The sequence below is a fragment of the Elgaria multicarinata genome, chromosome 5 (assembly GCF_023053635.1).
Source record: "Elgaria multicarinata webbii isolate HBS135686 ecotype San Diego chromosome 5, rElgMul1.1.pri, whole genome shotgun sequence".
NCBI lineage: Eukaryota > Metazoa > Chordata > Lepidosauria > Squamata > Anguidae > Elgaria > Elgaria multicarinata.
The window spans coordinates 110,645,385-110,671,818 of NC_086175.1; the positions used below are offsets into that span (position 1 = coordinate 110,645,385).

Here is a 26,434-nt window from a genome sequence, read left to right on the forward strand (position 1 = left end):
AAGGAAGGACTTATTCCCACTGCACATAGATAAACTATGGAATTCACTACCACAAGATGTAGTGACGGCCACCAGTTTGGATGGATTTAAAAAAGGGATTGTACAAATCACGGAGGGTAAGGCTGTTAACGACAATGAGTCCTGATGGCTATACGCTACCTCCAATACCAGAGGTAGTAAGCCTATATACCCCAGTTGCTGGGGAACATGGATGGGAGGGTGTTGTTGCTGTCCTGCTTGTAGGTCCCTCCCTGGTTGACAGCTGGTTGGCCCCTGTGTGAACAGAATGCTGGATTAGATGGAGGCTTGGTCTGATCCAGCATGGTTCTCTTATATTCCTAATTAGCATAGTTGTTTTTTAAAAAATGTATTGGGGTGGGGGTTGGAATCATAACAACATTGTTTATAGTTTCACATCATTTCTTTGTCATCGTCCCCCCCATCCCCCTGTCAGTGCATTTTCCATTCTGGAGCAAGACACCCATTGAGGCAAGAGATGTTTGATGGAAGTTGAAATCCTCGGGAGTTGACACGGAGCGTTGCTTTTGCTTTACAGCAGCAGATGTTTGTCATGACAAATATGACGAGACCAAATATGGAGCCGTTTATGCTGTCTCTAATTATCCAGCTATATCACTGCCTCGTTAAGACAGCTGCCTACGTCCCCCACATTAGATGCTGTAATTCTACTGAGTGCTAAGATGGGCTGAACATCTGCTTGGGAGCTGGAATGTAATTAGGCTTAAATGTTGAACTCTGCTGATAGTTTGTGGCTGACTGTGGTCAGGTGACTTATTTAGTGCTGTCAGAACCACCCCACCCCACCCTCAACCTCTCAGCTCCTGTGGCATTAAGGCTGACGCAAAATGGGGAGCAATCTAAAGACAATCTGTAGACACTGTAGCTTTTCATAGTTGTTCCAAGCAAGCAAGCAAGCACACCTGATCCAGCATATGGATATGCAAAGGGCTGGGGTCTCCAATGTGGTGCCCAGCGGCACCTCTCTTGGCATCCCCCAAGCTCCGTGCCCCACCTGATTTTTATTTTATTCCTTAAAGAATGGACTTTTTAAATTGGGAGGCTAGCATGCTGCAAAGCTAAGTGCTGTCTTCCAGCACCATCTTTATTTGGGTTCAAAAATGTGGTTTTTTGTTTTGTTTTTGGCTTAGAACTCAGCTGCCACCTGCCTCTGCCTTGTATTTAGGTGCTTGGGAAGTTTATTTTTCTTTTAGCCTCACCAGTTTGTCTTCTGGGATATGAGTATCTTGCAACCAACCATGTCCATGATGGGTAAAAAAAACCCCCCATGGCAGCCATTTTGTGAGCGTGCCCACAACACTTTTTCCAAATTCCAAATATGCCTGGGACCCAGATCGGTTGTGTACTCCTGCTTTTAGTTTAGTTACTCCCTTTGTTTTTGGGGGTTAAACATTTCATTCATTTTGTTGTTCATTTGTTTGCTTTTAATTTATTTTCATAACTGATTCCATACCCTATTCATTTTTGCCTTCCATTGATTGCAATGGGACATCCTGCCAGAGTCTTCTGGTATGAAATGTTCAGGCACTCTGTTCTTCAAGGCACAAGACCAGCTAAATTTCAGATAAATAGGACAACTCCCCTCCCACAATGAAAGGGGCCAGGTTACTTTAGGGATTGCCTCACCCCTTATATCCCTGCCCGGTCTTTGCGATCATTAGAAGGAGTGCTTCTGGTAGTGTCACAGGCTCCTGAAGTTTGTTTCAGGATTACTTGCAGTGGAGCATTTAGTGTCACAGCATCCATCCTCTGGAATACACGACCACTTCTCGTCAGCCAGTCCCCCCTACAGTTCTACTGCTTAGATGTGTCCTTAAGACCCATCTCTTCACCCTTGAGGTGTGTCCAGGCCAGCTGTTGTCTGTAAAACACAGCAGAGTGTGATGTCTTACTGCTGATTAGTATTTATTTTTGTGAGTTTTATTGTGATGTTCTGTTGTTTTTTGATGGCAGTACGTTCACCACTTTGATAACTCTGTGGAAAGTGGTCCATACGTTTGAGTAATAAGTAATAATAACTAAATAATAAGATGCAGTTTCTGCAATTAAAATGTATTCTCTCTGATGGCGGTTTACAGTTGGCTTTGTACTCCTTAGTGTCCACAGGATGCTTTTGACTATTATTGATGAGACTAAAGCCTAATCTACACCAGCCGTTTATTCTGGAAAAATATCGAGGTCATCCCTACCACGCCACATGACATTCACCTACTCCCGCAGTGATCTAGGGACAACCCCCTCAGTTATTCAGGAATATCTCTTGACTGCTTTTGCCACGGTTTTTCCAGCTCTCTTGCTATGATCCTGAAGTCCGTGGCTGGTGTGGCCCCCATTTCCCGAAGCTGTTCGGTGCAAGCTCCCAGCTCGGCAAACAGCCAACTTGCTGTCAGGGGCGTGCCCACAGGTTTCAGATGTGTGCAGGAGTGGGTGGCCGCCATTTTGGGCACAGTTTTCGATTGGCTATTGGCATGTTTTGCCACCAACTGTGTGTATTATTTTTTTAAAAAAACAACCATATTGATGCACATCTTCAACACAGTACCTCCCCCCCCCCGCGTTTCTGTGTATTTGCACTGGTACGCATCTCAGGGGAGTTATTAAAAATAATAATTCTGTGCCCCATACTCATCTGTCCAGTCCTCCCCACTTCTCCCAATACACATTTAGAAGCGCCATCATAGGGCACATGTCCTCCCACAACAGCTCTCCTTTACTCGTGGGAAACTCCCTATGAGGGATAATCGCGGAAGCAGGAAACCTCACAATTATCCCTCCACCGTTGTGAAACGGTGGCAGGTGTAGATTAGGCCTTAGTGCCAATTCACACATGTACTTAAGAACAGCCCTGCTGGATCAGATTCAAAGGTCCTTCTCAGTCTAGCACCAAGATTCCCACAAGGACCATCCAGAGGCCTTTTAGGAAGCTCACACACATGGGACAGGCCATCACAGATGTGAGATGCCGGATAAAATCATATGTTCCTACTGTCTCACAACATCGCTTTTAGCTGGAGTCAGTTCACACATTCATCTACTGCATTTGAAGTGATGTGAAGAGACAGGAAGTGCCGAGAAATCAAATGGTGTTAAATGCATGTGTGAACCATGCTTAGGATGGCGTAAATAATGTGTGGGATTTTTTATTAGAGGTTGTTAGTGATTGTTTCCCCCCCCCCCAGAAGCTATTGGTACATCCCCACATGCATGGTGCCAAATTTCACCAAAGTTTGCATGGCAGGAGCCACTTAGTCAATTGCACCTTAAGGCCTAGACATTGCTTGTCTTACTATCTCTTTCTTAAAAGGAGAAAACTCAAGGTTTAATTTGTCAATGCCACCTTTTAAGGCTGTGCAATGATGCACTTACTCACTGAAGAATTACAGTTGTAAGCAAAATTAAGAACATGAGCACGTCATGAAAGAAAAAGAAAAACAAGTTTCCGTGAAAAATAACCTGCAAAATCCTTCTTGCGCAGTTGGCTAGCCGACTGTGGTCTGTTGCTCAAAGGACTGTAATTTCAAAGGAGAAACAAGGGCATCACCTACGCTATTTGGTTGTCATTCTGAAATTCCAAGGGGTTTATTTCCAAGTGAATTATATGTTTTGAAAGATGTACTTGTATCACTTTTTCCTGTTTCCCTTAACACTTGTTTTCATCTGCTTGCGTATCTTTAACCGTCACTATTGCCATGATAATGATAAAGCTATTGCGGTTGTGGTGTGTAGTTGCTTCGGATGCTAGAAGTTACATAAGTAAGAATGGCTCATTGTCAAGGACTGGTTCCAGCGAAGAGCAGATAAGATGGTAAATTTTTATCTGGATTGAACCACTGATACTCTGCAGCTGGGGGCTCACTTGACTGAAAGTTCCTCCATACAAACAAATTCCTTGCACATAGAAAAGTAGATGTCACAAAGAAGGGTCCTAGGGCATGTCTACACTATGCCTTATCCTGGGGATCACCCCGGGATCATCCCTGTGCATCCACATGATGCACAGGGGCAGGGAGGGATGATCCCTCCCTTTCTCCAGGATAACTGGGACAGCTTTTACTCTGTTTTTTCCCATTGTCTCGGGATCGTCCCGAGACCGCGGGACATGTGGGCAAACGTCCCAGTTTCATCCCAGCTCCTTGCAAGTAAACGCGAGGAGCTGGGCATGGGGCACGGAGCTCTTCAGGATGTGCATCAAACGGGGGGTTGGACTCGATGGCCTTATAGGCCCCTTCCAACTCTACTATTCTATGATTCTATGATTCTATGACTTTGCCTTTTCAAAAGCAATACACGAACCAAAATGCTTTCATCATTCAAAATTCGTCCATCTCCAAATATTGCAATGATGAAATACTGTAATCAATGCAGTTCTCTAATTTTAAAAAAGTGTCTGTTAGGGGGAAATGCACACAAAATGCATATATTAGTGGAAAAGAATGTTTAAAATGCAGTGTATTAGGAAAATGGCTCGCAAAGTTTGTATATTAGGCAAAAATGCATGTATTAGGAGAAACACATAAACAAAAATGCGTACAAACTTTCAAGCAATTTACGTTTGGAAAAATGAGTTGGGAGAAACTGACATTGAGAGATTCATCCTCGCTTAGCTGTAGGAGCTTCAAGAGGAAAGAGACTTATCACTTGGGATTGTACTCTGTGCTGATGTATTACTGGTCTCCTCTCCAGAAATGATCTTGCCCTGGATAGCAGAGTCGGTGATGCAGAGGCAAAAATATCCCACAGGAATGGAAATTACCTTTCCTTCTCTCCTGCCGCCCGCAGCTCAGTTGCTCCTTTCCCATTCAGTCAACAATTCTTGGTTTTAAACGAGAAGATAAAAATGGTTCTCCTTCCAACTGAAGCTTGCTTGGTACTTATATGATTGCCATTACATTGATTACAATGTTTCATCATCATTGAGAGATGCCTTTCTCCTTGTTGGCATCATGATGAAAGCAGCACGTCCTTTACACTCAAGCAATCTGAAATTCTCTGCTACGAAATGTTTTCTTTTGCATCCTTGAAGCTGAACTTTAGGCTGCAAAGAATCCCTCTAGATGCCTGGGGGTAGGGCCATAGCTAGATGGGGTGATATTCCGGGGTGATCCCTGGGATCATCCCTGTGCGTCCACATGATGCACAGGGGATCCTGGATGTAGGGAGGGATGATTCCTCCCTTTCCCCGGGATATGGCCCTACCCTTTCAGCCTGCTTTCAGCCTGATCTCGAGACCGCGGAACATGTGGGCGGGCGTCGCGATTTGTCCTGGCTCCTCACGGTTATTCGTGAGGAGCTGGGAACCGAGCACAGGGCGCAAAGCTCCTCGGGAGCTCTGTGCCCATCGGGGGTGGAGTGGGGGAAGCAGGGAAATCATTATTTTTTAAAAAGACTTACTTTTGAGCACACGCGCGCTCGTGCGCTCCTTCTGTTCTTAAAAAAAAAACACAAAATGGCAGGTGCGACATTCTGTCCATCTGAGGCACTGCGCGCTGTGTGTAAACAGAGGGGGAGATCTCATGATAAAAATATCACGAGATCCTCACCCCTCCGTCGTGCTTAGACCCGTAGTTCTAGCTGAGGCCTCAATCCCATTGAGCTCAATGGAACTTACTTCTCAGTAGACAATTATAAGGTTGCACTGTTAGAATGAAAGTAAGTGATGCATAAAATAAAAATATGTGCTTTATTTGGGTGTACTGTTTGGCTTTCATTTCCCTTCCCTGTGCCCTTGGGTACGTGCGTTTTGCTCATATATTGTTAAATAGGTACCACCCTCCTTCCCAGTGGTAGTCAGTTTCTTTTGGGGTATAGTGTGCAAAAGCCAAAGTTGTAAAATGGGAAGTATGTTATGCACATGATAAAAGTTACAGTATGTTGTGGGCTGATACATATGGTACACTCAAACTGGTAGAAACCTTCTACATTTTTCTTCCCTACAACACAATGGATAGGGCTTAAATTGGATCACCCAGACAGAGAGGAAAATAAACAACCCATTTAGAAAATTAAAACAAAACCGGAAAAACGTTTAGACTCTCCCTCACCCAGGTCTTTTCCGCCAATTGTTCAGGTGTTGAGCAGATACCCTCAATTGCGGAAACCTCCGGTCAGCCAACCACATCATTTCAGTTTCCTCCAAATTCTTTTTTGGGTATTTAAAACATATAAGATTTCCTGCTTGAAGTCCCAGCTGGTAGGTGTAAAGGAAATGACATTCCAAGGCTGCAGTTCTCTAAAGCAGAATAATAAACATCATGTAATACACTGAATTTCACAGGACAAAAGTGGCCTTTCCCACTCTTGCTTTGAAATCCACCCTATTGTAACTCATAGGAAAAGTTTTCCATCAGCTATGTTACCTCTCTGAGAGGAATGTGAAAGAAAGGCAAGAATTGATCGCCAACATTCAAGCTGCCTGTGGAACTCATCACGCCCCTTAGGTCTGTGCACAGTGATTCAGATCTTGCTGCCGTCATTCGCTTCAGCTACTACCTGGGCACCAGTCCAAAGTGATTTTGTTTTGAAGCCAATAGAAAATACAACTTGCTTGAGAGGATAGGCCATTTAACTAGCTTGCCACCACCCGTGTTAACAAAATATACGTGGTTCAAGCAAAGGATGGCAAACGCAACTGAACTTGTGCTAATTAGAAGTATATGCCATGTTTACTGTTTGGTCTGGTTTTGATACAATCCTCTGGGACTACTTCCTTGTGGGGCCAAGAGGAAATATGTCATATAGTAAAATTAGAGGAATAACTTAATGCAAAATAAAAAAATATGCCAACATTCTTGAATTGCTTAATTATTCAGGTCTCAGAATTCAGCTTTCAGGAATCCTCAAACTTTTTGGTTTGATGGGCATGTCTGAAATTTTGACAGTGTGTTGTGGGTGCTCTCACAAAATGGCTGCCATGGGGGGGGACTTGCCCATTCATAAAATGGCTGCCTTGGTGGGCATGGGTGGTCACAAAACACCCATTACCTAGAAGGCCTTTATTCCTTTTTTAAAAATGGTTTTGCAGTTGGCCTGCTGTTCTGTTTGGTAATCTGTTGTGTTGTTGTTGCTATCTCCTGTCCTGTTACTGTTCAACTGAGGTGTATAATATGAGGACACGCTGTAGATGGTACATTCTGGAATGTTCCAAGAGCCATATAGATTGCATAGCTTTGCATTTTTAACTAGAAAATGTATATTTTTAGGCTGTAGAACATAATTTGACACACACACACCTAAAACCTGTAATTATACAATTTATAGGAACAATCCCCAGATCACTTACATTATATTGATTTCAGTGGAATTGCAAGACCTCTCTTTTATATCTGATCTATGGATAAGCGTGCTGATAGATGTAATGAGCTCCATTTTGTGCAGAGCAGTGGATGTCTGATGACTTGTTCTACTTTTTTACATCTTCCTTTTATTTATTTTTACATAAATAGAAGACTTGATTTCCATACATTCTTGGAAGAAGAGGAATTGGTGCTGGTGATTAGTATGTAACAATATCACCAAGAGAAAGGAATCAGTATTACAAAATGTTTTCCAGAAGTAGCATGTTATCTACAAGAACATAAGCAATGAGGAGCCTCAATTCCCAAATCAGTATGGTACCCTGGATTACCAGTTGCCACCCAATCCCTTTTGCATCAAAGGAAGGTGGGTAGAAGGCAGATCTCCAGATGTTTTGGGCTTCGACACACAAAGGCCCCTGTCAGTATAGCCAGTGGTCAGGAATGCTGGAGTTGAAATCTAAAACATCTGGAGGTCTACTTTCTGTCCACCCCTGTCATAATCAATGCAATATAAGGTTACGACTGCCACGTTATGACTGCTCCCTGCTCCTAGGCATTTAATGGCATATGATGGGTAATTTATGCCAGTCATCTAAACAGGTCTAGTATTTTATTGTAACTTTTTAGCTGTCTAAATTGTTTTAAATTTTATATCCTTAAATGTTTATGCTGTATTTTATTATCTTATGAATTGTTGTAAACCATGCAGAGAGCTTTAGCTATTGGGTGGTATAAAAATCAAATTCATCCTCATCTTCCTCCTCCCAAAGTCTTGTTTTCTGCCAAGCAAGGCTAGAAAATGACAGAGGTTTGCCTTAAAACAGACTATTGCATCTTTAAAAATCACTATTTCCAAGTGACTTAACTAGATGGAGGGAGAATCAGAGTGAAAGCAGTGAAGAACTGGTTATCGTCTTTCTTTTCAGGGGTGGAAATTCTGTCACAGGTTGATTTACCCTGAAATGGACTAGGGAGGGGGTGGTCTCCCGAGGCTGAAAGTGGCATTGCAGGGTTTCAGGCAAATGTCTCGAGCATATTCTTAACTGGAAGTGCTAGGGATGGACCCTTGGACCCTTTTGTAGGCAACACATGCGATATATCTCTGGTGCCTTGTTGTTAGTTTTTCTGCAATATTTATCTTGTTAGTGTAGACTCTGGTTAACACAGACCAGAGGAAGAATATCATTAACATGTGAGTACTAACCACTTGGCTAAGACTGACGTTTTAATCACACACACACACACACACACACACACACACACACACACACTGGAGTAGCTTTCTCTCCATTTCATTGTGTTGCATGTTTTACTTAATTAGACAGAAAAGCCAGGGTATTGGTTGTCAGCTATTAATTATGAAACCTATTTATAACAGTAGCCTGCCTACGTGATCTGCCCTCTGTGCCATATATCAAATGTGTGTGCTGCTATTCTATTGGAGCAGGCGTAACGCTGCCTTTTTGCTAAGCACAGTTAGCAGATCTACAGTTAGCCATAGAATAGGGGTAGGCAGCTCAGTGCCCTCCAGTTGTTTTGGAATACAACCTCCATCAGCCCCAGCCAGCATGGACAATGATCAAGGAATGTGGGACTTGTAATACAACACAGCTAGTTACCTAGCCCTGTCACAGAAGATCCCTGTCTCTGGACACTCCCTGGAGCAAATCCCCTCTTTAAAATGGTTAAGTGCTTTGTCAGCATCCACCTTAGCCATGGTGAAGGCTGACCAGCAGGGTTTCTTTTAAGCCAGGATCTGAAAATACAGTTAGAAGTGGGTTCCAGGTTCCAGGTTAAAGAAAACCTCTGTAAATTTGAATCCATTTAACATTGATGCCATTAAACTTGATAACTACAGATGGGGTGAAGTGGGGGAGATCTGTTCCACACAGGGAAACTGCTTTTGGCACATTGAGGCCATAGCTAGACCTAAGGTTGATCCCTGGATCGTCCAGGGGTCAAACCTGTTTATCTATGTGACACACAGGGGATCCAGTGCTCAGGCAGGGGCGAACGCTAGATGATCCCAGGATAAACCTTAGGTCTAGCTGTGGCCTGTGATGAGCAGAGAGCCAGTAGCCCAGTTTGAATTATTGTTCCAGGCTTCATAAACCATGGTTTATGGACATGGAAACAAGCATCACAGCTATGCACTTCTCCCTTACCCGTTTTCTCCTCCCATCACATACTTGCATTGGAGCAAATATCCTGGCTTGTGTTAAGCCAGAGTGTCTCATTGCATCTGAATGGCCTTTCTGTCTTTTACATGCCCAGAGTGGCTAACAATGAAATGGGCAGGGGCAGCTGCTTTGCATGCAGAAGGTCCCAGGTTCGATCCTCGGCTTCTCCAGGTAGGACTGGGAAGAATCCTGCCTGAACCCCTGGAGAGCTGCTGCCAGCCAGTGTTGACAATACTGGGCTAGATGAACCAAGGGTCTGACTCAGTATGTAGGAGCATTCTGTGTTTCCACATTCCTAGCAAAGCAATTTAAAACAGAGTACATGTTGCAAACTAATTAAAGCTGGGATGGGGAATGTGTGGGCTTCTAGATGTTGTTGGACTGCAACTCCAATCATTCCTCACCATTGGCTATGCTGGCTAGGGCTAATGGGAGTTGCAATCTACCAACATCCGCAGGATCACACCATTCCCATGCCCAAATGAAAGATTAAAATGCAGACAGCAAAATAAGCAATTCTCATTGAAACCAGATGACACGCTAAGCCATGGTTAAGCCGCTAACCCTTTTGCAGCAAATGGTTAGTGAGCGTGTTTAAACCGTGGTTATGTAGCCACCAGAGTTAGGCATGGTTCACATGACACACTAAGCCATCATGTTTAGCTCAAAATGCTTAACCACTGTGGCTGGCTTAACATGTTGTCTGAACAGGGTCATAATCTAATTGCTAATCTCCTATTGCAGAGATTAGTAAACTTGGCCTTTGACATGCAGACTTGCTGAACTGCATAACATGCCTGGACTGCATACTGTTATGCACATAGATCTGGGTTTCCTCCTCCTTTAAAGGTCAGGTTTAATTAATGGGGTCTCCTAATCTTCACTGCACAATGGAAGCTTTTATTTTGCGTTAATCAATGAAACAAATTGTGCTGCTGCTGTACCACGTATTCTCACTTGTGGCCAGAAAGGACATAATAGCTGGGCCATAGCATTGGAAAATATTTGTGTTGTGAGGAAAATAAAAGATCAGTGCTGTGTGTGTATTTCCGTGTAGAGTTTTGGCAGTGATGGGGCCATGGCTTGACTCGGGAAGGGTGGGGTGGCGAAAGCATACGGAATGCGATATCGGGTGACTTGTTCAGCTTCTTGGGAATCACAGCATTTGTTTTTTTAAAAAGCAAGTTTCTAGCTCTTATGGTTGCCATAGAACTGAATGTAACAATGGAACAAAAACCTGGCAGTCCCTTCTAAGGAAAAGAGCTTTGGTGAGCAGAGTTAAAGCAAGAAGGGAAAGGATTAGGCCTGCATACACACACACATACACACACACACACACACAGCTGCTTCTCAGCTCCAAAACAAAATGGTAGCTTGGTCCCCTTTGCTTTGCTTCTTTTGCTTTCTCCCCATGACTAGCAAAACCAGAATGAATAAGCTGTAAAAGTTTTATAATCTTGTGCAAAATAAGAGAAATTTGCTCAATTCGTATCATGTAGACAGTTTGCAGCATTTAGGTTTCCCTGTCATGGGGGGTGGTCTGGGCTGCGCGAGCCCTAGGTTTTCATTTTCTATATATATATATATATATATATATATATATATATATATATATTCTTTGAACTTAAACATACATCAATACAAAACAAATAAAAACATAATACATAAAATTGAATTACCTTATACCACAATACCTGATGGAACGCCTCTCCCGACATGAACCTACCCGTACACTGCGCTCAACTTCTAAGGTCCTCCTCCGAGTGCCTACTCCAAGGGAAGCTCGGAGGATGGCAACAAGGGAGAGGGCCTTTTCAGTGGTGGCCCCCCGACTGTGGAATGAAATGATCTCCCCGATGAGGCTCGCCTGGCGTCAACGTTATCTTTTCGGCGCCAGGTCAAGACTTTTCTCTTCTCCCAGGCATTTTAACAGCATTTAACAACGTTAAGTTTGTTTTTAATGGACCCCAGAATTGTTGTTTTTAAATGGATACTCTTGTTTTTATACTGTTTTTATGGTTTTTAAATTTTTGTATACTTTTAATGTTTACTATTTTTAATTGTTGTAAACCGCCCAGAGAGCTTCGGCTGTGGGGCGGTATATAAATGTAAGTAAATAAATAAATAAACAAACAAACATTTCTAATTTAATATTTTAACATCATCATATAACATAAGTGCACCCCCCACCCCTAGGTTTTCATTTTCATTTTTGGCAGATAGTATACACTACTGCTGTGTCAAATCTGTTCCCTTCCATTTTATACCTCCATTCGCAGAATGTGGAATTGGGGTGGGTGGGGTTCATTGGCGAAGGGACACAAACATTCTCTGGTGCTTCTTCTCCAGCCCTCTCCTAGCTGATGGCTGCCATTTTGGTTTCCCCAGAATGCCCAGAACTGTGCTAGATAAAAAAGAAATGCCGAGGGGCATTTTGGGGAGGGAGACCAGCCACCAGTGGGAGGAGCCTGAGGAGCACCAGTGAGATAGCCCCACTATGCTCAGAATTTGCCACCTAACTGATATGCAAAAAAGGGGATATAATTTAGCCCCCTTGAAACCTCTTGCTCTGTGTTCAACCAAATCTTTAGCCCAGTCTGGGTACACACAATCCTAGGCATGGAGTTTTTCTCTGTGATTAAATTGGGGTGCATTTTAGGAACATAGGGAGCTTCCTTATACTGAGTCACACCATTGGTCCATCTAGCCCAGTATTGTTGACACTGACTGGTAGCAGCTCTCCAGGATGTCAGACAGGAGTTTTTCCTGCCCTACCTGGAGGTACCAGGGATCGAACCTGGGACCCTCTGCATGCAAAGCAGACGCTCTACCACTGAGCCACAGACACTCAGTATTCTTGCTCACCATATATATTCTTAGCAGGAATTATTTGTATCAATAATGTGGGGTGGTTTTTTTTAATGTTTCAGAAAAATGACTCCTTGCTAAACAGCAAAAACCATACAGAACGAATAAAACCTCTACAAGCAAGTTCTCCCATTGAGGAGGGAGCCAAACCACGTTGTTTTATCATGGGCACCGCTAATGAAGAGACCGTCTCAGTGGAGCAGAACTTGAACCCTCTGTGCTTTGAATGTGGCCAACAGCATTGGACGAGGGAGAACCACTTGTACAATTACCAGAACGACGTGGACGATGACTTGGTCTGCCATATTTGCCTTCAGCCCCTGCTACAGCCATTAGACACCCCTTGTGGTCACACATTCTGCTATAAGTGCCTACGGAACTTCCTGCAGGAGAAGGATTTCTGCCCTTTGGATCGCAAAAGGCTCCATTTTAAGTTGTGCAAAAAATCCAGCATCCTCGTTCACAAACTGCTCGACAAGCTTTTGGTGTCGTGCCCCTTTTCTTCGGTGTGTGAGGAGGTGATGCAGCGATGCGACCTGGAGGCCCACCTGAAAAACAGGTAAGCGGGGAGGCGGGGAGACAGATGCAGCTGGTTGGAATAAGCATCCACTCACGGGCTTCTCTCTTCCCTCGAGGAAAAAACAGGCTGTTCCAAGTTCCTCTTCCCCCTTCTAGCTTCCTTTCAACCTGCCTGCTACTTAAAGTTCCCCCTCTGCCATCCTTTATGTACTTCCTCTCCCCTCCCCTCTGTCTCATCGCTGGTGTTGATCACAGCCAGTGAGAAGTGGACAGTCGTGGATCAGGTAGGTGTGACAAAAATCAAAGAAAGGGACTGTCTCTGCCCTCTAGCCTGGAGGTGTATAACCTGTGGCCCAGGAAATTCATGCAGCCCCACAAGGCCTTTCCTATAGCTGCCCCCACCCTTTGGGTGACCTGATCCCCCTGCTACCACTGTATATATGTATTAGATTTGTAGTCTGTCTTTCCTCCAAGGAACCCAAAGTCGTCCTCCTCTCCATTTTATCCTCGGAAGAACCCTGTGAGAGTCAGTGACTGGCCCAAAGTCACCCAGTGAGCTTCATGGCCTAGTAGGGACTAGAACCCGGATCTCCCAAGTCCTAGTCCAACACTGCAACCATTACACTGCACTGGCTCCCACATACATGCACATAAACACTACACTGCTTCTCACATACATGAATGTGAGTTTGTAGTCCCCAAGCCAGCCTCACATGTGGGCCCTCAGAGGTGTAACGGTTGTGCATCCCTGCTCTTGCCTTATTCAGGCATTCTACTTGCGTGTGGAATCAACACGTGATGCACCTCTGTCCAGGTCTATATAATACCCCCAAGGTTAGGAGATTAATAAAAACCTGAGGGAGGCAGAAAGCTTGTTCCAGTGCTAGTCACATTAAGCACATATCCCAGAACAGAAAGGCATAGAGATAGCCTTGCTGGATAGAGGGCCAAGAAATGCCCCTGTTTGCTTAAGGACATCTTCTGGGTGAATTCTTGGTGCCTGCAGAATCCCTCTGGGAGAAAATGAATGCTGGCCTCCAAGCTGCTGCCATCATTACTGTTGCATTTTCAGCATGTGAAGTGCTTTAGTGCTCATAACATATTCATTTTCACAGCAACCCCAGGAGGTACGCCATTCGTTATTCTAGGTTTGAGGACCGGAAGCCGATGCTGAGAAATATTGCTTGTCCAGATTCACCCAAAGTGTCCATGTCTCGAGTTCAAGGTCGAGGTCCCCCCTCCCAGGTTCAAGGCCAGCACCCTCTATTATGCTGGACTACACGGAACTGGAACGAGACTTAGTCGTCCTCAGCATCGCAGACCTTCTGATTCAGACTTGGTCGTTCCCATTGACAAAATAATCTGCTTCATTTAAGCGTAAAAGCTGAATGAAATGTCAGTGTAACCCTGAGGCAACGCTGGAGTGTGGGGCCAATCTGCGAGGCAGCTTAACAAGGGGTTTAGAAGAATGAGGCACAAATGTAATTATTTCCTGGTCACTAACTCCGCCCCCCCATATTACCCTATTGCCTCATTAGCATCCCCTTGATTTATCAGATTTTCAGGTTCAGCAGATTCCCTTAAGAGACACAGACCTCTGGAAGCGTTTCCAGCTCATCTGTAATAAACCCCCACGAGTCTCAGATGGACGTTAATTCACTAGCATGCGGTGTTTGTGAGCCTTCTTAATGTTTCATCGCTTTTTGGAATGTATTTTACCAAAAGTCATCTTCTGAACTTTTGCTGGCTTTTTATTTGATTCAGAAAAACAGTAAGGGTAGCAGCGCAGCATACAATGAAAGGAACAACTTGTATGTTTTTTGCGTGGGAAGGGGGCACAGGCCAGGTGCCTTCAGTCACATAAAATTACACCTATTGTGAGCTGGGCCCATGCTGCTGCTTTGCTAATATTCATAGCTGACACTGATTACATGGATTTGAGCAGTCAGTCCAGTCTGCAGAATTCAAGGTTTCCTGGGTTGGATCCAGACTAAGGCCTAATCTACACCATGCGGGATATTGCACTATGAAAGTGGTATAAAAGCAGTATATAAAAGGCAGGAGTCACACTATTGCTTTATAGTGGTATTGAAGTGCATTGACAACTGTTGGGGCCCATTGACACATGCCATATACCGCTTTCATAGTGCTATATCCTGCCTAGTGTAGAATGGTTCCAACCCATTATCTCCCATACCATGATGAATCTTTTTGGAGCCACCTATATTGTGTTTAATACCGAAGTGCCTTCAGATTCTCATTAATGGATGCTTCTAAACTCTAGTCCTGCAGATTCCACCCAACACAGGCACATCACATTCTGCCATTTATCAATTTTGTTTTTGATCATGTTGCAGTTTGTAGTTCTTCGATCTTGGAGTATTTGTTATAAGGCATCTCAAGCTTCCCTTGGCATTCAGCAGCCTGCTGTGTGACGTAAGAGCAAGTTAGCCAATGATAGAGCATGATAGGCATAGGTGTAGGAGGAGATTGCAAGAGTAAATACATTGTTGATGACATTTATATACTGCTTAATATAGTAAAACCTCTCAGTGGTTCACAATACATAAGATGAGTGCAGAGTAACTGGAAAGGTTCCCAAACACCAAAAATATGAAACTTCTGTGATTTGTCTCTGCGAGAGAGCATCTATATAGGTACCCTTGATTTGTGGATACCAAATGAACATGGCTCATGCCTGCAGCCCCTGGGAGTATGTTAGACTCATCTATCCATACATTTCACTCCCTTCAGACTTGCCACCACTCTCCTTTTCTTCAGTTCAGTTTTGAGTTGCCCCTAATCAAACGTTGCCTAAAGAGAAAACAGTTCCTATACTTACCTGGACCTCAGGATCAGAGTCTGACATCTACATGAATTGTCAAGAGGACAGAGTTGTCAACAAGCTCCTTCACCAGCCCTTCTTCCCCAAATGTTATTAGTCCATCTACTTCTTATAAAACATGGGTGGTCAACCTCCAGGCCACGGGCCTAATCCGGCCTGCTGCAGGTCCCCATCTGGCCTGAGGGTGATTGGGCTTCCTCCGCAGGCCCCTCCCAAAACCATGCCCTTGGCCTGGAGGCTACCAGGGGTTTTGGGAGGAGGCAGGAAGAGGAATTCTCATGCTATTTCTGATCTGTTCAGAGCCCAATGCGCGGGTCAATGGTGGCTGCAGCCCCCGGATGTCATTTCGCGCGCACACCCCTGCTCTAAAATTTGAGGTTAACCCTCGATTGGGTTGCAAAGATCGTACAGTTGGGGACGCACCCATAAGAAAGGATGAAAGAAAGGTTCTGAAAGTGCAGGCTTCAAATGGTGGCAGGTATGAAGACACTGATGACCCAACAGTCCTGGCTAAGCCAATTATTCTCCTTAAAGCACAATTCTATGCAGGTTTAGGCAGGGAAAAAACCTCCTACAACTCCCAACATGCATGCCCCAGCAAACTAAGGGAATGTGCCCTTAGTTTTGTCTGTCTCTCTTTCATACTTTTCCTAGTTTAGGCAATTTCAAAGCCTAGACGAAATATTTATGAGAGAGAAAGAGTTCTTCATTGACAGACTAGTTAATATCTACCCTCTCCCAAAATAATAGTGTGAATATTGAGTAAAGCTCTCAGTTTGGAGGGCGTATGTGGCAATTGACTGTTTCTCAGTGAAATTTCAGCATTGTAGCAGGATGCGGTCATCTTCCTTCATTGTGGTGCCCTCCAGATGTTTTGGAATACAACTCCCATCAGCCCCAGCCAAAGGGCAGGGTTTTTTAATATAATTTTTGTTATTTAACAACACATAATAAATCATATACATACATAACATTTCTTTTATCCTTACAAACATTTTTTCAACACTCTTTGTTTCCATAGCCTCCCCCAGTCCTGTTGCTCTATCTTCTCATTCAAATCTGTTTCCCATACCATCCTAACAGAATCTTCTTGAGTTTCCATTTCCAATAATATCTTATATATTTCACTCATTAATCCTTTTATCGATTTATTTTCTTCTTTTTCTTTCTCTTTTTGTAAGATCAAATCCTCAAATTTAGTATTCTTTCTGCATTCTCTATTATCCTTTAGCCATTTTTTGGTCCATTGTTCCATTTGGATACAATTGAACCATGATATATTTCCCCCTTTTAATTTTTCTTTTATTTCTTCCTTAGTTCCCATCTTCTCCATCCAATCTCTTATTTTAAGTACTTTCTCATCTTTTAATTTCTTTACCAATCCCTCTTTTAAATTTTCAGGAAACTCCCTCATTACCACCACTGGTGTTATTGGGGAAATGACTGGAACCAATTTCCTTTTATATATTCGCCATATTTCTAACACATTCTTTAAAAGAGTGTTCTCAATTCCCCTCCTCCACTTTGAATTATGATCCTTAAAGAATATATTTTCTAACTTCCAATCTAACCCTTTCCCCATTTTTTCCTCTAACCAATTTAAATCTCCTATTCCTATTATACTCGCTATTACATATCTCACAATGATGGGAGTTGCCATCCCAAACATCTGGTGGGCGCCATGTTGGGGAAGGCTGCACTAGATTATGTAGCTGAAGGAAGTTTTAATTTTGCTCAGATGTTTTGTGTTATTCCCTGTTCTAGTGAAGACACGGTAGCATTTTGTCCCTAGGTGTCCTGGCGCTTCCCACCGAAGAGCTGCCTTGGAGAGAAGAAAAAACAGCAAATTGCAGGCAGACATGGAGAGCGAGAGCGAGAACGGCATGATAGATCACCCGAGTTCCCAGTCCCCTGACGCAGAGCATGCTGGGACAGGAACAGCACCAGCGGAGCAGAACGTTACATCAGCAACTGTTCCAGTGTGGACAGATGAATCTGGCCTTGACAACCCTGCCTTTGAGGAGAACACGGGAGCTGACAGTATGCTTTGTTTTCCTTTCGACATCGTATTTATTCTGCCTACATTAAACCTTAAAACTGAGGAAGTCTCAAAGTCAGATTAATCAACCTGATTAATCGGGGCACTGTTTGTAAGCAATCAAAACAGCCATTTCAGTTGATAGATCTAATTAATCAGCTCCCCAAGCTCAGCATTGCAGCCTTAGATGTCAAGTACTGATCAGGAAAGAAGGCTGAGAGGCATAATTTGTTGGGAGTCACCCAAGCAAGAAGGTGAATTTCCATTTGGCTGCCATGTACTTTTTCCCCTGTTCCCTGTGAAACATCTACCTGAAACTCATGCTTGGTCCTCTGTCCATCTTGGTACCCATAGAGGTAAGCTGGAGAAAGCCCTCTCCAGCACAAGCTAACAAATGGCCATCTAATTATCCCAGGCTTGCTTACATAATCCAAGGATATTCCAGCTCTTGTTTTTCACTCTGATTAGGCATGTCACCTTTGGTTTTCGTATTTCAGTTTATCTCACTAGATTGTATCATTCCTCCTCCATAAGTCACTCTTGATCCATGCTTTATGTTGCTCAAACCCAACTGGATGCAATAGCTTGGATGGATGATACCAAGGCCCATCTCACCTAGTATTCAGTTTCCAGCGGTGGAAAGCCAAATGACTCCAGAAGTTTTAAAAGCAAGGGACCGCTTCCAGGGTCCATCCAGTCCAGCACCTTGTTCATACAGTGGCCAACTAGCTGTTGACGGGAGTCTCGCAAGTAAGACATGAGTGCAACTACAGCCCCCCCACACACACACCCCTATGCTCCCTAGCAATTGGTGTATATAGCCATACTGCCTATGATATTGGAGGTAGCATATAGCCATCAGGACTAGTAGCTTTTGTTAGTCTTCTCCAGCTGCTGGGTCTAGCAAAACTGCCTTGCACAGGGAGTATCCATTTAGCTTATCATGGCTAATAACCCATTCAAAGACTGCCCTCTGTTGGGTTTACCTTATCCAACTTTTACAAATCTTGAGTACCCTAATATTGATGGACTACGGCTCCCTTCATCCCTGACCACTGGGGGTGATGGCAGTTGCAGTCCAAGACCATCTAGGGACCCAAGGTTGGGAAAAGCTGGATTCTAACCCTTGTCTAAAGCCTTCTGATCTAATGATGCACAGTGGTGTAGTGTTAAATTTTGGCGTGTGATTGCTCATCGTAGCCATGCCCGCAAGCAGAGTCCAAAAATGCAGGTGGCTGGGCTGAGTCATATCAATAAACTAGTTTTAGCAGTTTTCATGTCCACCGGGAGCAGGCCATTGGTAAAGCGAATGGGCATTAACTGCCCATTCAAGACCAGGCCACCCCAAAAATACTTTGCAGTACAACAGGATACCTCACAACAACATATTGTTGATAGGAAAATCCATTTTTTCTTCAGCTGTTCAGAAGGTTGTAGAAGGAACAGGGAAGCTTGAGTGGGGTGGCAGATTACATCACTGGCACTTAAACCCTGTGAGCTCCACTCCACCAATGGTGACGCAGTGACCTGGTTCACACGGAATGACAAGCCACCATGGGTTAATTTCCCCGCAGGGCTTGTCGTCATGGCACCGGCAGCCATTTTTCAAATGCAAGCTACAGCCAGGGGGGCACTGTGGCTTGTCATTACAGGTTAATCCAGCTGGGTTGAGTTGTTGGGGTGCTTAACAAACCACTCAGAACCCATGTCCTGTTTACAGTTGTGGGTGATTTCTTAACCACCTCAACAACCTCAGGCTGGTCGGCAGAGAAATCCGCAATGGATTCAAATGGGCTTAGATTTAAATGGATATTGTCTGTTTTTGTTGGTATTTTATGCTTTTAAATTTTGTATATTTCTTTTTAACGTTCACTGTTTTTAACTTTTGTAAACCGCCCAGAGAGCTTCAGCTGTGGGGCGGTATATAAATGTAAATAATAATAATAATAATAATAATAATAATAAGAAGAAGAAGAAGAAGAAGAAGAAGAAGAAGAAGAAGAAGAAGAAGAATCCAACTTGCAGATTCCATAGCGGACAAGCTTTTCTCTAGTCGGGTAGATTCTGCAGGCTTGCAGCCTGTCTTGTTTTGTTTTTAACTTGCGGGGGGGGGAGGGGGATTTACGCAAATGCACCCTTGCACATTTGTAAACAAACTACATTCTCATTCAAAAAATTTGATTCTGTCATTGAGCAGATGACGGAATGGAAGATGCCTGACAATCCACAAAACACAGGCAGAATGGATTTAACAAAATCCGTACATCCATAGCAATCCTATACACTTTACACAAGTGTAAGTGCCATTGAACTCAGTGGGGCTTACTGCTGCGTAGACATGTATCAGATTGCACTGCTACATTCCCCATTTGCACTCCTCTCCCATGTATCAGATGCTGTCTTTGTCCTACAAAAAGGCTACTGAGTAATGGCAACATCTATTTGCAATAACCTCACAGTAACATCTCCAGCATCTGGGAATTTTAGGGAGGAAGCAAAGTCTTATCACAAAGGAAAGGAGCCCTTCCGCTTCCATTTCCTACCATGGCCTGTGTCTCGTTTGGTTGCATGTATTTGTTCCTGCTTTGCAAAAGCCTTCTGAATGAACACTTCCATATTTCTGATCACTACGGTCGCTGCAGTGGTTGAGCCCGCTTCCCGGAGCAATTTCATTAATCTTACTGACGTTCCTTGAAAGTTTTGCCTGAGCAGGACTCCTTCAAATCTAGTTTGAATTTCTCTTTAGGGGGCAACACTCTTATTATGGACCCTCCCAATGCTTTTTTTTTCACATGCAAAGATTGTGCATACGCTGTGGGCCTTGCCTTCCAAATAAACCTGGCTAGGGCTGAGCAGGAAAGTAGCAAAAACTGAATAGAGCAAATGTGATTTAAAAAAGAGTGATATTCCTGTGGAGGAGGAGGAGGAGGAGGAGGAGGAGGAGGAGGAGGAGGAGGAGGAAGAAGAAGAAGAAGAAGAAGAAGAAGAAGAAGAAGAAGAAGAAGAAGAAGAAGAAGTAATTACTACATAATCAACAATACTAACGTCAGTGTGCCTGACATTTTGCAGCAGGGGTTTTGAACTTCAGACATGCGGGCTCACCTGAGGACCCAGTCTGGCCCTTTTGGATTCCCCAGAGGGGCAGGCCCCCTTTCCTAGGATGACCATATGGAAAGGAGGACTGGGTTCCTGTATCCTGTAACAGTTGTATAGAAAAGGGAAATTCAGTAGGTGTCATTTGTATGCATTCCCTCTTCACCACAACAGTTAAAGCTGCAGGAGTCCTGTCCTCCTTTTCATATGGTCACCCTACAGGTTACCCTGCTCTCTTTTGTATCTGGTCACTCTAGAGGGCAGGGCTCCTGCAGCTTTAATTGTTGTGATGAGGGGGGACTTTTGCCAGGAATTTTGCATGCATACAAATGGCACCTGCTGAAATACCCTTTTCAATGCAACTGTTAAAGATGCAGGAGCCCTGTCCTCCTTTCCATATGGTCACCCTACCTTTCCCCTGGCTGCCAATCATTTGGTGGGTTCCCGGCCTTTGTTCATCCCCCTCACCCATTCTAAATGGTTGAAATGCCTCTCTTTGGCTTATGTACAAGCCATAAAAGCTTTAAGCTGAAATATGCTGGTATTTGGGGCCTGTCCCTTTTGCCCCACCCACCACTGGAATGTGGCCCCCAAAAGCTTCTCTGAAATGGAATTCAGCCCTCAGGCTGAAAGAGGTTTGATACCGCTGCTTTACAGAGGACAGGAAGACAGGTCTCTGCCCCAAGTTGCTTACAATTCAGCACAGAGGAAGGGGAGGCAAGAGTAAGATAAGCAGAGAAGCAATGTTTAGCTCTTTGAGTTACACATACTTAAGCTTAGTTATAGAGTTAGCTACTGTATGTCCAGGGTGGCAATTTGTGTTTCTCCAGATGTTTTTGGCCTATAGCTCCCATCAAACCTATCCAACATAGCCAGTGGTGAGGGATCATGGGAGTTGTAGGCGAAAACATCTGGTGGGCCACAAGTTGCCCACCTCTGCAGTAGGGCATGGGAAGTAGGGGCTGTGCCAAAGGTTTTACAGGAAAGGTGGATTTTGCAGATTCAGGATTATAAAAGAGAGAGAGATTCCAAGATGTCAGTGTGGGCTGTGTTAATACTTTTCCTACTCAGACTTGTAAGATGCTTTACAAGTCGCAAACTGCTTCGTAACAAAAAGCAGTCCTGATCACAGTGAAGCAGCTGCAACTCATAATCCGGCCTGTGCTACACGCGTCCTTCTACCACCCTTCAGCCACGTCTGACAGCCCTTCAGAGCTCAATAAACGTCCTGGTTTTGTGGCTTGCCTGAGAATGCCAAAACATAGAAACTGTCCATAACCTTGGCAGATCACAATCTGTGTTGTAGTGGAGCTGGGACTCATAGGGTTGAAGCACTGGGACTTTTTGATTAGCAGGGACGCTGATGTCATCTGCCACCATGCCCCTCAGCATTCCCGGTTCCCTCTGAGTTTAGCGGCAATCATCACAGTAGCTGGTGGGCAAATGGAATTTCCCAGCAACAATATATTTTTGAAAGCTATCCCTGTTGCAGTGCCATGTATTTTGAGATGACCTGGCCCTGAATTAATGGGCAGTTAAGACCCTTTACCTTTAACAAAGACCTGCAAAAGGTATATAATACAGAAAGAGAGAGATAGGTCAACCCTGCTGCCTGCATATTTGGACTCTCCTTGGGTTGTGTTTACGTGCCAACAGCTGAAAATTTACCACTATGCCATTGGCCACAATACATGAATCTAGCGGTCTGCTTTTGGCTTTGCAGGTAGCAAGTTGTGCAGGCTTGGCTACTGGCATGTTTGTTTGTTGTCCAACAATTTGCTCTGTGCAAAAAGGGTATTTACGTTGTACGTCTTGTTTTCTTTTCCAATCGGGCAGCAACTCATCAGCCGCCAAGTTTGCCAGAAGGCGAGATCACAACCATTGAAATCCATCGGTCCAATCCTTATATTGAGCTGGGAATTAGCATCGTGGGTGGCAACGAAACACCTTTGATCAACATTGTAATTCAAGAGGTTTATCGAGATGGGATTATTGCCAGAGACGGAAGGCTCCTTGCCGGGGATCAAATATTGCAAGTACGTCTCTAATTATAGATTCTTCTCGACTTGCGTGTGTCCGGACAGTGCTGCACTATATCAAGCGGTGGGCGGCCGAGAGGGAGTCATCGTTTCCTGGCAGTCGGCTGGAATTCTCTGTTCCAGGCAAATGTTAGGATAGCAGCTTCTGGTCGGGAAACATGATTATTATTCAGGCGAAGTAGGATTTGCCATTTCGGTATTGATACTGGTGATTTACGTGACTCTTGGGGTTTGCATCCCAGAACTGTTTCTGTTCTGTTGCATCTTTGCAAATGGGGAAGTCGGCCTGAATGTTCTCTCTTCCTTTTGTGAATGACGTGAAATGCTTCCGTTGCCTGTAGCTGTCAGTGACCTGCGAGGTTATTTTTGGATAAGACGTTCACATAACTTACTGAGTACAGCTGTGTGTATTAGTATTGATCATTCCTATAGCTTCCTCTTCCTCTTCCCCTCACCCCCAGTATACAAACCAATACACATTTCTTATCAACTTTCTCCTTGCTGTAACCTAGGGTGACCATATGGAAAGGAGGACAGGGCTCTTGTATCTTTAACAGTTGTATTGAAAAGGAAATTTCAGCAGGTTTCATTTGTATATATGGGGAACCTGGTGAAATTCCCTCTCCATCACAACAGTTAAAGCTGCAGGTGCCCTGCCCTCTTTTAAATCTGGTCACTCTAGTATAGCTCCTGCAGCTTTAACTGTTGTGATGAAGAGGGGAATTTCACCAGGTTCTCCATATATACAAATGACACCTGCTGAAATTCCCTTTTCTATGCAACTGTTAAAGATACAGAAGCCCTGTCCTCCTTTCCATATGGTCACCCTATGTAACCAAAGTTTGAGAAAGCTGTTACTTGCTTCTTGTGAGCATTCAAGCCCTTTCAAATCAGACCCGGTGTTCCTCTATATGTGTGCGGGGTGGGTAGGAGACAATTTCAGGATGGAAGATATTGGCAAACCTACATTGAAGTAGGGATGTCATGGGAAGCCAATCTAGGGAGCACACAGACATGAAATGCCCTTACCTGATCAGAGGTACTTCCAGACGGAGGGATTTAATCATTATTACCAATCAGAAAGCATTGTGCAGCTCTTCTATTTTTTCTTCGACAGAAAAAGCATGGGAAAACACAGGAAGGTTAGGAGTTAAAGATGTTGTTGCCTGCCCCCCCCCCCGCCTGCCATAAAATGCCTTAAATGAGGCAAGTCAATGGCAGTATAAAAGCCTAGTCTGGAAGCACCTGGGACAAACACCGTTCTGAGTGCAGCCTGCTTTGAGTGAGCAAATCAGGAATGTGATCGCCTTGAACCTCAAACTGCCTCCCTCTCTGCTGTCTCTTCCAAGGAAACTGACCTTGATAGGTAGGGTGACCATATGGAAAAGAGGACAGGGCTCCTGTATCTTTAACAGTTGTGATGAAGAGGGCATTTCACTGGGTGCTGCATGCATTCAAATAAACCTGCTGAAATTCCCTTTCTATTCAACTGTTAAAGATACAGGAGCCCTGTCCTCCTTTCCATATGGTCACCCTATTGATAGGGGAAGGCAGTGGTAGTGGAAGTAGTAGCTGCTTTGCTTGCCAAGGGCAGTGAGACAAAGAGCCCAGGAGCTCTCCTTAGCCAGCGTTCCCAGCGTCCGGAAGCATCTTCTCTCACTAGAGAAACTACATGATCTGCTAATCACGTAACTGAGGCTTGTCTTCTGTATTACTCTAGTTTAAGCAAGGGTAGCCCCTATTTGGATTGGGTCTACTGTATTCAGGGAGGGAAGGACTAAATCTATCCCCCCCCCTTGCATACAAACATAGGGTGACCCTATGGAAAGGAGGACAGGGCTCCTGTATCTTTAACAGTTGTATTGAAAAGGGAATTTCAGCAGGTGTCACTTGTATATATGGAGAACCTGGTGAAATTTCCTCTTCATCACAACAGTTAAAGCTGCAGGTGCTCTGTCCTCTTTTAAATCTGGTCACAGTATAGCTGCAGTATAGCTCCTGCAGCTTTAACTGTTGTGACGAAGAGGGAATTACACCAGGTTCTCCATATATACAAATGACTCCTGCTGAAATTCCCTTTTCAATACAACTGTTAAAGATACAGGAGCCCTGTCCTCCTTTTCATATGGCCACCCTATACAAACATATACATCCATCCATTGGGGGCGTTAACAAAAGGGAAAAGAGCCCCCAGTGATGCCAGTCGAGACTTTCCTCCACCTGTTTTGTTTCCTTTTGTGATGTGGGGAAGTAAATGGTGGGGAGGAAGGTTTAATCCTCCTGTCCCAGGTCACCTCCTGTCTCAATCCAAATCGGACGGTACATTCTTACACTAGAGTAAAGCAAAACAACTCTTGGCTACTCAATTAGCAAAACTTTTAGTTTGGCTCTAAGATCCTCTGCCTGGGACTGATACATCTCCATGATTCAGAATTCTAGGTTTCCTACTTCTAGAATTTGGGGTCTCTTGGAGCCAGAACAAATATTACTTTAAATCCGTATCTAGCAGCTGCATTGTCTTCTTTCTTTCTTTCTGTTTTACTCTGGCGTAGGTGCAGTGGGTTCACTTCAGATTGGGCACATAGTAGGGGGGGGAGGAGTTAAAGTCCTCCTCCTCTCCATACTACACTCCTGATCCAGATTGGTTCCTCTATGTCTCCTCTAGAGTCTGGGAGAAAAGATGCAGCTGCTAGATACCGATTTAAGTAATATACATTCTGACCCTTGGAGTGTAGGAATCTGTTCTCCACTGGCAAAAATAGCTATGTTGATTGCCATCTCACAGCGAGAGAGAGGAATGCTAACACAAGTTTTTATCAAGACGCCTTGTAAATACTGAAAAAATTGAAGTAGTCTATTGCAAGTTAAAAGAAAAGGCGTTGGATCGTGATGAGTTTTTTCACCTGAATGTGGAAGCATTTCAACCCAAGAGAGGGCTGGGACAAGAAAGGCCATCAGCTTCAGAAGTTAGGCGTGGATGGTGAGGCTTGTAGAATCTTCCAGGAATACGGTGTTTAATGCTTCCACTCGTATCGTTTTTCAGGTTGAAACTAGCAATCTCAGTAGGGTAGAAACCCTACCTGGGGGACTTGGATTGAGCAAATATTCTTTTTGATCTTGATCAGTGCTCTTGTGTTCCCTGGCTGCTGCTGTTTCAGGGCCGTTTCCTGCCGGCTCCTGTTCAGTCCTGTCTTTCCGACCACATAGTGCAGCCTTCCCCCACCCCTCGCTCTCAGGATGTGTTGAACTACAGCTCCTGCTGGCTGGGGGTGATGGGAGTTGTAGTTTAACACATCCAGAGAGTGACAGGCTGGGGCAGGCAGACATAGTGAACGGGACAAGGTCATTATTACTATTATTATTATTATTTTATTTTACAATATTTATGTACCACTCAATTATCTAACACAGATTCCAGAACGGTTAACATAAATATAAACAGTTAAAAAAAAAGATTAAAAAGTGAATTAAAATTGTTCAATTTAAAAACAAAGGAACCAGAAAAACTGTGGCTAGTC

The 26,434-nt window shown here is 44.0% G+C and overlaps 1 protein-coding gene across 2 annotated transcripts in view; it reads left to right on the top strand.

Annotated features, from left to right (window-relative positions):
- LNX2 (ligand of numb-protein X 2) overlaps positions 1-26,434 on the top strand; it is a 102,617-nt gene that overhangs the window by 63,499 nt on the left and 12,684 nt on the right. For both annotated transcript variants that reach the window (XM_063127812.1, XM_063127811.1), the window contains exons 2-4: positions 12,445-12,941; positions 17,539-17,786; positions 22,714-22,913. In XM_063127812.1, the coding sequence (XP_062983882.1) occupies positions 12,547-12,941; positions 17,539-17,786; positions 22,714-22,913 (843 nt within the window). In that variant the 5' untranslated portion in view covers positions 12,445-12,546. The remainder of the gene's footprint in view (positions 1-12,444; positions 12,942-17,538; positions 17,787-22,713; positions 22,914-26,434) is intronic.